We start from the raw sequence: 12,008 nt of genomic DNA, 5'->3' as shown, positions 1-12,008 counted from the left end.
CCGCGGTGAAGTCCGTATGGATAAATTTTCATAAAAGTAAAACAGCAATAAAAAAATGAAGGAACGTTGGAATTTAATAAATAAATAGCCATCTAGGAAAAATTTCGCATCGAATGGTGGTAGTTTCATGTCGATACGATCAGTGGTTTAGGCGTGATTGAGCCTCAAACGAAGACCATTTTCATTATATATATATAGATTTATATAATAATAAAATAGGACAAATCCTAAATCTTAATAACACTATTTCAGATATTCAATGAAACAAGAGATTCGAATGATGGAGACGAATCAGTGGCAAAGAGACCAAAAATAAATTTGAATAAGAACAAATGTTTTAATGACATTTTAAAGGAATTACGACATAGTGGACCTCCTTGGTAAATTACGTAACGCAATTTTTGGACCCCCCCCCCCATGTAACGCGCCGTAACGTTTTTCAGTACCCAAGTATAGTTAAACGTTTCGTGACCACCTAGTGACTCTTTATACGTTAAATTTACTATTATATGGCGTAAGTCGAAAATAATATTAACAATAACGCGTAATTCAATCCCCGCCCCGCATCGTAACGTTTTAGAAAAGGAAAAATAATTCGTTACGTAATACTTGAACGCTTCCTAAGCTGCTAAGTGTCATTGTGAAATAAGCTTAGTAAAGTCATAGTAGATTTTTAAATATAATACTCGAGCAACGCTTCGTAAGCGTATTTGTAACTAAAATGTATGAAGACGATATTCGAGCTGTCAAAACTTGACAGTATAGTTTTGACGTTTACCCTTTGATGCCAATTTAGGGGGGATCAAGATGTCCTGGGGGGTTTTGGGAGGTACGCTTATTTAGAGGGATTTTCAGACTGTACACTATTATGTACAATTTATATTAAGTCTTGTCAACTAAGAAACTAAACCAAATAAAGTCCTGGCAATAACTGAAATATCAAAAAACTATAATACATCGAAATTTTATACTACTTGCATGTTTTTGATGCCTATTTAAAACTACCTCACAAACCGAGTCTAGGGGTTATACATATTTAGGGGTATTTGAAGATGGTTTTAGGGGGAACATTATTTAGTAGTTGGCATCAGTCTTAGTATCATCGGCCTTGTTCATATGTGACGCCCGTTATCGCAGGTCAACGCGCTATCGAATTTATAAAGAGTTCAAATGACAAGCGCTAACGCACGTTGTGAGAGCTCTTCAGTCTGTTTCGATAGAGCTTAGAAAATGGACGTGGAAGAAACTATTATTTCGTGGCTTTATGACATATCTTCAAATTTACTCATTTTGAACTGAATACGAAAACAAGTCACAAAAAAACGTGCAATCGCTATGGAAGCGCACGTTACATACCTATCAAAACGCGCGTTCGCCTGCGTCTAAAAGACGCGCGCTCATATCAGTTATATGTAAATATCACGCGTCAATATTTTGCCATCTGAATATGGCCTTAAACAGAGCACTAACTGGGCCATATGTCAGACTTATAGGCAGTGGCGTAACTATTAGTCCTGCCCTGCGATTCTGTAACTCACTTTTCGAACTCACACAGCGGTTATCACACCGGCGGTCGCGTTCAAATCAGTCGTAAAGCAGTCATTTTACAATTTGGCATTCTGAAAAATAATAAACTACAAGCTCCCTTCTTATCAGAATGTCAAATCATAAAATGACTGCTTCAAAATGACTACTTCTGTGTCTTTTATGAATGACCGAGTCCCAGCAATCGCGTGATTGATACAATCATTCGCTATATCTAATCATGCCGCTATATCCCAATTATGTTTGACCGACACGACCGAGCGGTCTCAAAGCGAACGCTATAAAATGGTAGCTCCTCGGTTACTATCGGCTCTCGGTCTCACAGAATATTCGCGATTGACATACACTCGGTTATCTCTGAAGACCGCATGCCAGCCCTGCCACCCTATTGTTACGCCACTGCTTATAGGTCTTACATTAAAGAGAATTTCGAACGATTACGCCTTTAGTACACCTACGCAATCGCATGCGGCAGCGAAACGACGAAAAATCTGTAAGTTGTATGGCAACGTTTCGCATGTGTTTTGTCTCGCTCTAATATATAGCTAGATGAAATAGTTGCGTCCTTGTCGGTATTGTTTCGCAAGTAACTGCAAAATGGCTGTTGTTGGGAGACGCAGCCGTTTCGCTAGTGGAGTTTCGCATTGCAAGGCGTCACCACGCGTTCTGTCGGTGAGGACAGAATTTCGCACAATGGAAGCCGAAAATATTGAATTATTATTGAATTTGACTCGAAATTATCCCGAATTATATTTAGTTGGGCATCTGATCTTCATGTGATTGAAGTTCTAAGCACAGCTTATTTTCTCCGAGTTTCTTCATTTCTGATTTATTTCATGCACCCAGATTCTACGCTTTCTCTTTAATACCGACGCCAGCAACAACAATTCATCCTCTTCAGAATCTGAAAGCGACGACTGGGACGACTCAGATGACATTCTGAAACGACGTCTGCACCTACAGCCCACGAAACCTGCAATGACATTTCCTTGCGAAAAAACTGCAGTGTACTAACGTTCCGCAGATATTTCGCTACCGCAATTATTTCGCAAAGACTCGCAGCCGCATACGAACGCGTAGGTGTACTAAAGGCGTTAAAATTCAAATTACATACAAAACAAATTTTCTTGAATGAAATATTATTTTTAGGGTTGATATTGTACACTTCTACGTGCAGCAGTTTAAACACTCTCTAACAGCTGATGATTATATTTCTCTCATTAAAACCTCGGAGATACTAATACCAAATATGGGCCAAGATTTTGACAATTTGGGCGAAATGTGTTGCACGGTCATAGAATATTATGTTAAAAATCCGAAAAATGTTACCTACTATGTTAATGTGTTTTATGATCTATGGAATGCCTGTGTTAGGTAAGTGGTACATATAAGAGCTTATAGCACATGGGGTGTGGACACATTTTTGCGTCTATTTCATAGAACTTAGTTTTTTATATAGGTTAATATTAAGGTAAAATTCTCATTGAGCTATCTATTTTCAAAACTCACAATTTAGTTACTCTGAGAAACTTCAATAATATGTTGTTAAAAATCCAGTATTTCCATCTTCAGGCTACCTATAGTCATTGTTCTTTTATACATATAATGTTAGATATTTTTGATTATTTTATTAAAGTTAAATGTGGTTTCTTTAAATAATTTTTTTTTCAGAAATGCAACAACACCTGCAACTCTAAAATCCGTTCATATGATCATTCGGTCTTTCCTAAGATTAGACATATTAAAATATTCTCATGTCCAACCTCTTTTAGCTCTATATTTTGAAAATGGAATGCCCGTCACCAACTGTTCCCTTATAACATTAGCCTTCGTTTATTCAAAATTCTATTCCAACTGTTGTTATTCTAAGCAAAGAATTAAATGCGTGGAATGGTTAAAACAAATGAGCATCACCGATATTAATATTAATTATTTAGGAAATATCTTATTCCGTCTCATTTCTGATGAGAATATGGTAATGAAGTTTGAGATTACGTCCGATGTACCTAAACTTTACGAGGTGTTTAATAACATGGAAACTAGTATTCTCTTTTCAAATTTTGAATATGAAGTCGAAAATAAAGAGTTTAAAAGCGCAAAGGAGGATTTAGTTGCCGTGGAATTTAATCAAGAGATGTGTACAATAGTATTAGATTATTTACATAGTAAAGTGACTGAGCTGTCTTCAAAGCTCGATTCTACAGAAACATTAATAGAAAGTGTAAAATTCATACATCTGACACTAAACCTGTATGAATCGTTGCAAAAGTACAAGATAATTTCAAAGGAATTCACGGTCAACTCCGAGTTATACTTCATTACAATAGACTCTTTGAAAAAGCTTTTCATACATTTGACTCGTTCACTGCGTTCAGATGAACAAGTCAGAAAGAAGATTAAATTTATCAAGTGCCTCAAAGAGTTGCTGCAAGATAATTTTGGTTGTTTCCTCAACGGTATTGCCAGGTCGTGTATAGATGTGAATTGCTTTCATGCCGTCAATGAAATTTTGAAGACAGAGGTGGAACTGGATGATGATGAGGATATAGAGATAGGACCGGTGGGTTTAAAATGCCAGTGCGTATATTTTTTAGCCGCTTACTGCTATTATTCCCATACGTATACTGACGAGCTGGTCAAATGCATACTGGATGAAGACTTGTATAAATTAGACGCACAATGGGATGTTGATTGTGCTCTCAAATGTATTGAAATGGTAATGGATCACGATCAGGACGATAAATATCTAGGTGGGTTTATTTATGATTTTTATGCTTTAGAAAAAAATTAAAAAATATTTCATGTTACTAAAAATAAAATAAATCAGTGGTGCTACAACCTTTTGAGGTCTGGGCTTCAGATTTATGTATCTGTTTCATGATTATTTGTTAATCAAATAGGCAAGTAGGTAAACCACTCCTTATATGGAAATTGTATTTGTTTTTACAACAAACTCCCAAGCGAAATTAGAGAATTATCACTAAATAAATTCAAAGCCCTCATTAAACGAAAATTAATCAATAAAGCTTTTTATAAATTTGAGGAATACTTAAATGATCCTAATCCTTGGGATTGATTTGCTCCAGTTCAAACAATTTGCATGACAATACTTGGCGATTAAAAAGAGTGGCGAAAAGTTTCTTGCCAGTTCTTCATACCCGCTCTACTCCCTTGACTTGCGAACTGGTAGTAAATGTAAATTTACAATTAATTTAACTTCTTTCTGACAATTCATAAGTGTACTCGTTTACCCACATGAATAAAGATATTTTGAATTTGAGGTGATCAGCTTTTGGCGCCTGACACGCCGTCAACTTTTGAGTCTAAGGTGGAGGATGTTTTCCTTCACCGATCAAGCGAATGTTAAATGTGAACATGGAAAGAAAGTCCATTGGTGCACAGCCGGGAATCGAACCTACGACCTCAAGGATGAGAGTTGCACGCTGAAGCCACTTCGCCAACACTGCTCATATGTTTCATGTTACTAGAGTCGCATGCTATTTTGGTGCAGACATTCTGCATCGTTCTCTATTCTTAGAGAGCAAAACCTTAAAGGCCGGCAGCGCACTTGCAAACTATTACTATATGTAGTTGCCATGGGCGATTAGCAGTATAACTTTAGCGACCCGTCTGCTTGTTTGCCTCCTGTCCCAGTTTAGGAGTAACTCTATCTTTTGGCAAAGGCTAAGTTAATTGAATTATCGTATTAAACATTTTTTTGTAACGTTACTATCGTAAATTTCGTGTTAAGGCCTCTCTGAATACATCATTGGAATTAATAATTTCTATATAAAATAATTTTCTTACAGAATCCGTGTTTGGGCTTATGAAGAACATGTGTAGAGTTCTGTTTAGGAACTCAAAAGCTAGCTTTGGTCTTTTACAATTGCTACTCAAGATATTAGACAGAATTTGGGTTCACAACGACAGCGTGATGAGAAAAAATTGTATAATAATGGTTAAGGGTTACTATGAACGTTGTAATAAGTCGTACTATACACCACGTCTTGCTTCAATAATATATGAATGTGTGGCTCGAGTTATCAAACTTAATAGACAATATAGATATGAACTGGAGTTTGATACGAATCTGATTAAGCAGATAAAAGGCAATAGTCACAGTATCAGGATATATTGCTGCTATCTTCTTAAATTTCTTTACGAGAATCTAGATGTGGAAGATGTTAAGGAAATTTCGAATTCTCTTCTGGATATCTTTGTTATTACTGTAAGTACAATTCTTCTATATTCTACGGTCATACTTTCTGTATATGTGCGCATCTAACACTCGCTCGTACAAGGAAAGAAAATATCGTGAGGAAACTGGCATGTTTCATATCCAAAACTCGATATCATGTGTAGACAGATGGCTGATCACCTACTTTTCTATGATAAATTGAAAGAGTATGCAATTTGAGGCCAACTCTTCTTCTTCAATTGTTAACTTTCGCATCCATCACCACATCTCAACGGCATCAAATGACAAATCTCTTTCTCGAACCAGAATATTCCACGTTTCTTCTCCATACATCAAGATAGGGAATATTAAAGCCAGTACAGATACCGGCAAACATCTTGAACATTAAACAAGGGAGTGCAACAACTTTCCCCAAGTTTGCGCAGCGCGGCACACAAACGTCAACTGATTTACCAATCACGCGATCGACACGTCACTGTCCCCCCCTCCCAGTAATACCTAAAATCGCTTCTGCGCAGGCAAGAACATTTGTTCAAGATGTTTGCGGGTATCTGTATCAATCTTCCAGGTGTTGCTTACGGTCCTTAAATACACGTATAATATGGTTTAAATTGTAATTTCAGGTGCCGACCGGAAATGAAATAGTATTGAAAGATGAAACAATAAATCGTACACTAACAGTGTTGCATTGCTTTCGTGCCTTATCCAAAATTCGGCATTGGCTTCTACATACAATTGTATTCCAAATAATTCACGCCCAAAAGCAAAAATCCTTGAATAAGAGTCTCACGCGAAAAGCTTTGAGTCTCATTGTAAAGGACATCGCTCAGCGAAACTTCGAGGAATATGTGAACAACAATATTTTGGATATTCTTTATTCTTGGTTTATTGAAGGCGAGAAATTTGATAGTCTCCCTTTAAATATATTGGGTTTTAAGTTGGATGTATTTCTGGAGAAGCACGCGAAATGGCTGGTGGCTTCGGAAGTGCTGTGGAGTTGTAAGGGTCATATTGAGAGGAGCGAAACTGTGAAATTGGTTGCCGCAAAGTCTAAGAAGACAGTCGAAGATGTTATTGAGGTAATGTATTAATTTTATGGTTAAGATCAAGACTGTATTATAACTATTGGAAATACTATACAACGACGTTTTCAACATTTTTCATATACAATGTTCAAACTCTTTAATATATATATCCTTAGAAAATTATTAGACATTTAAAAGTAGCCGATTTTCACACACGTGCTTTAGTCACACCCTGCGAGCATTCTCTCTGTTATATTATTGTTTAGTGGGTTATCCTTATAATTGGCGTGTTGATTTGAAACACATTTTGTATAATGTTTTTCTAAATAAATAAACAAGTAATCTGCAATATTTTGAATAATGTTTTTTAGATTTCAATTCTACATTGGTTTCAAAGTTGAACTGCTGGCAAAAATACAGAAAAAGCTAATAACGTGCTCAGTCAAATTGTGATCAGGTTCGAAATGTGAATCACAATGTAATATTATTTAGATTTAAAAAAACACATATTTTATTAACCTATACTCACCTATAAAGAATGAATGGTGCTACAACTAAAACTCAGATTTTTATATCCGTTTCATTAATAATTTAACGTTGTGTCACGTAGCATGTGTGCCTCACGCTTCTAACGTGACGTTAGACACACTGACACCGCTGGCTAGGTGTTCACGCCATCCAGTTACCTTTAGTCCAATTCCAATCCAATTTCTGGGTGGAGGACTTTAGCTCCACCCAGAAATTGGATCCCAGATTTCACGACTAAACCTAGACCAACAAAGAAGTTTAAGCAAGCGGGTGCCGCACAAGCATCCCCATAAACACTCAATTCTACAGTGCCTTCTAAAGGGGCAGAATCGTCAACAGTTCCCATTCCAATCCCAATTCCCAATCTAGGCATAAATGGTACTGTTGCCACACAAGCAGCTCCAAACCAAACTAAAGAAGTAACAGAGGCAGCTACTCCAGTTACTGAGAAATCTAGCCAACCCATAGATAATAAAACTTCTGAAAAGAAAGAAGGGATAGAATAGAAAGAGTGGTGTTTAGGGAATGGGTGCGGTAAGGATAGAGAATGTGATCAGAGAGGACTAAAGGTAACTGGATGGCGTGAATGGCGTGATGGCTTATGTTTGTTATAATTAATTAGAACTTCGATTATATCCGAAGTAATCTGAAGATAGAGAACTCCGTGGTTAATTTACCACGCCTCTTCGGGTGTAACGTAGTACTTGTATAGTTGCGATCCCAGAATGATATATAGATAAAATATTTAATAGCTGAAACTAGTAATACCTTTGTGAATAAGATTTTTAACAAAGTGGACGTTACAAACTCATATTCTTTTGTTTTAAATATATATTACTCCATTTTTCAGATGTGTTTCTGTGCCATCATAACGTTATGCCTACCCTACATTGTGGTAGAGAAATACGAAATGGAAAGCGAGAAACACGCCGATTTCAAAGCGTTATTTGAAAATTCGAATAGAATGTTCCACTCGACGAGACAAATATTAGATAATGAGAAATGGAGCAATCTTTTCGTTGAGCATTTGGGTGATCTTATTTTGTTGGCTGCGACTCATGTGTGTGACCCTCAGAGCGCGATAAAACAGTTCAAATTAGAAGAAATGCATATGAAGAATAGATTTTTGTGTTCTAAGGCTGTTTTCAAAGGAGTTTTGCGGTATTTTGGGGTGAGAAAAAATTAATAGCTAGTCTTTTCAGCGATATCTGGGGCTGCCTACTGGTGGGCGACTGGTCGGTATACCAAGATATGGTTTTTTAACACTCTGATCGTCTTCCATTGTCTTAATCATGAGGAATAGATTTCCTGTAAGTGGAATTAGGATCACCATAACCGAATTCTTGTTACTCTCTCCAGTTTAAAAACGGTTTAATGTAATAAGGTTTTGACTGTATGTCTACTATACTTTTATCGTTATTTTCAGGAGCTAATCGACGGTGATGTCATAGAGTACTTTTCAGGAAACCAGCCTTTAGTCATCCTAAACATACTCTTTAAACTCTGGGGTAACTTTGTCAATGAGAATGTTCCCGATTTCAAAATTTTACAACTCCACACTTACGTTTGCTTTATAGAAAACATTAAGATTGGTTTTGCGTCCGATGCTGTTTTGTTTAATTTTATTCTAAACAGTCTCGCGAATGCAATAAACACGTCAGTAACAAATGAATTAAAAGCTATAGTCGGAATCTTAAAGCAAATTTTGGATAAGCTTAAACAAGCGAATAGCTTAGAAAAGTTGCGGGGAAATATTTCCGCTAAAATTCTAGCTGTTTTGAGCGCTAAAGATGCGAGTTTGATGGAATTAAATGAAATAGATGTAGTGGATAGTGTTGTTTATAAAAGCAATGTTAGTCAACACAAATGCGCTTCCAAAGTGGAGTTTACGAATATGCTGCAAACGTATACAACTAGTTTAATATACCCAAGGTAAGTTCATTAACCCATCATAAATAATTTCATTCTAATTTTGAATTCCAATTTAAAAGCTATAACTCTAAATATATCTATACTTCAAGAGAAAAGCCGGCAACGCACTCACGACCCCGCTGACATTGTAGGTGTTGATAAAGTCATTTTAGAAGATTTATGACAAACTTTGACTCCTGTATGTTATTTTTGACGTACGGGACTCGGACTTTGCCCTAAGTCCGTGTCTGAATCTAACACTAAGATTCAAAGACTTAGCGATTCCGTCATAAACGAGTTGGATTTTGACATAATCATACTAAGCCCTAAATGTCCACGCTTAATCTGCCCAATTCTTATATATTTTTCACATATATTCACTAATGTCATTTGTGTGTATAAGCACGTGTATATTTCGTTCATAATTTTATTAGATTTCTTTAAAATAATGATTGCTGCGTTGGGCATCGAACCACTGATATTAAGTAATACTCCACATTGCTCCTAAAGTACAGTACAATTGCCGAAATGTAAATTTAAAAGCCTTTAATTTTTTATAGACATTTATTATTGTGTTACCTATATAAATGATATTTGATTTTAATAAACTTGTTTTGATATGCGCATCTCTTGCCAATCGGAAGTACCGTGTATGTGGGACTCGATCAATAATGATGGGCAATAATATAAAATAAATCAGTGGCGCTACAACATTTTTATGGCTCATATTTTTGTATTTGTTGTACATCCGGGGATCGAACCTACGATCGCTCGATCAGGGATGAGAGTCGCACGCTGAAGTTAGTAGGCCAACACTGTTGGGCAACAATACCCACTAATGGTAGGGGAGCCCACGATGCTAAATGGGGATTTACTCGAGCGTCGTAGAGACCTATTGGGATGCAAAGCTTAGCTAAAAAGAAGAAAAAAATGTTATATGATAAATTCCTTTTCATCGGTGGGGGAAGCGGCTATAGATAGTTAAATATGTAAAAAAAACTGTTGCATGGACATCCTCGTGCGCGTCAGATATTGATAGCATCTATGCCCTTCGTATTTTTAATAATGTACGTATGTTAATCTGATCGTTTGCATGATGCGGGTGGTTGTATTTAAGGGTTGAAAATGAAAAAAAAAAAATTATCGAGCGCGTCAGATTTTCTAAGGGAGTGTTAAGTGCACCAAAAAAAAGCTCTCATTCACTAATCTGACGATTTCGATGGGACGCAAACCCATGGCCATTTTCATAATATGCAAAAAAAAATCGCAATTTTGAAATACTCAAGCGCGTCAGATTAAGATTTATGTGGTTCATCTTTATGTTCTAAACGTACTGTCTCATAATCTGACGATTATCTAGAGGGATTCGCCTGATCTGACAATTTTTTTTTAGAAAAACGATTCACCGAAAGGGCCATTCCTGCAACTTCCCGCTACTTCCATTCCTGGGCGCTTAAAATTGATATTTTGAGCTCGCTGAGTTCAAAGAAATAACATGTCTATGCATTTGAGCTCTCCCAGCTCGAAAGTCTGATAGAATTTTCATAGAACACTATTTTTGGAATTTTCAAACCGCAATAACTTTTGAATGGATCAAGCAATTTTCACGCGGTTGGCGGCATTCGACGCAGTTTTATCATCATCATAATTAATTTTGCAATTTTAATTGATATAACCACAAATTTCGGAGTAATCCCGAAAAAACACTTCGGGTTTCTTTCGTTCACGATATCTCTCGAACTAATCAACCGCTTTTGACGGGCTTGGTGGCGATCGACGTGGTTTTTCAAGCTCAAAGGCGGATTAGTTTTTGAAGTTGATCAATAAAGAAACCACTTAAAAAAAAAATCTTATTTTTTCAAGATTTTTCAAAATTTCTCAAAATCTATCGGTCCGAATCGGTTCAAATTCACAGGAAATGTAATTTTGAGGGAAATATTTAGAACGCCGTTTATTAGATTCCGATCGGTTAAAGGAAATGTAGGCATCACGCAGCTGCACGCATTTAACTTTATCGACGATTTTTTGTTATTTCGGCTTGCGGAAATCGTCAGATTATATATTTTTCATTATTCTTGAATTATTTCCTTCAAAATAAAAAAAAAATTAGCTACGCTCGAGAATGTCGAGATGACGGTTTTTTTTTACAACTTTGTTGCCCTCCCCTTTTTTTCCGTCACTCACAAATTGTCAGATTAGTGGAATATACACTTTTTAGGATGTAATTAACTCACCCTACCTTAATCTGACGCGCTCGGGAATTTCTGATGGTCAATTTTTTTTTACTAATCTGATCCTGTCTCCTTCACGGGCGGCCTTATATATGGGCCTCATATTTTGTGGAGGTACTTAACCGGGTACAAGGTATCCCCCTATATATTAATCTGCCGCGCTTTAGTAAATCCCGAAATCCCCTCTTGGGCTCCCCTACCATAAAACAAGTAGGGATGTACAAGGCCGCGTTAGAGAAGCTCCGGGGTCGCTTGCGCATTCTACCGAGGCCTCAACATACAATATATAAGTGTATGTTGAGGCCCCGGTAGAATGCGCAAATGGAGGTATTGATTGTAATGAACGTAATTTCTTCTAGCAATGAAATACTGAGAAACTTTCGACAATTTTTAAAAACAAATTCAGATAACGTCAATGATCTCTGTAAGGAGTTAAATATTAAAGGATTTTCAGAGGATTGCTCGAATAGTCTGGTCCACTGTATTATAAATGGGCTGAGTAATATTTTGAAGACTTCAAACGAGAACAAGGTAAGGGGATAAAAAATAAATAATATCTATTAATACAAA

General features: G+C 36.6%; 1 protein-coding gene across 1 annotated transcript in view; it reads left to right on the top strand.

Moving 5' to 3' along the window:
• The window catches only part of LOC125056551 (serine-protein kinase ATM), a 33,112-nt gene that overhangs the window by 3,950 nt on the left and 17,154 nt on the right, over positions 1-12,008 (top strand). The window contains exons 7-14 of the mRNA XM_047659701.1: positions 253-380; positions 2,695-2,919; positions 3,217-4,295; positions 5,355-5,773; positions 6,367-6,822; positions 8,147-8,467; positions 8,723-9,228; positions 11,798-11,969. Of these exons, the coding sequence (XP_047515657.1) occupies positions 253-380; positions 2,695-2,919; positions 3,217-4,295; positions 5,355-5,773; positions 6,367-6,822; positions 8,147-8,467; positions 8,723-9,228; positions 11,798-11,969 (3,306 nt within the window). The remainder of the gene's footprint in view (positions 1-252; positions 381-2,694; positions 2,920-3,216; positions 4,296-5,354; positions 5,774-6,366; positions 6,823-8,146; positions 8,468-8,722; positions 9,229-11,797; positions 11,970-12,008) is intronic.

This window comes from Pieris napi, chromosome 15, assembly GCF_905475465.1.
Source record: "Pieris napi chromosome 15, ilPieNapi1.2, whole genome shotgun sequence".
NCBI lineage: Eukaryota > Metazoa > Arthropoda > Insecta > Lepidoptera > Pieridae > Pieris > Pieris napi.
The sequence above is the reverse complement of the archived record's forward strand: the minus strand, read 5'-3'. Positions and strand labels throughout refer to the sequence as shown.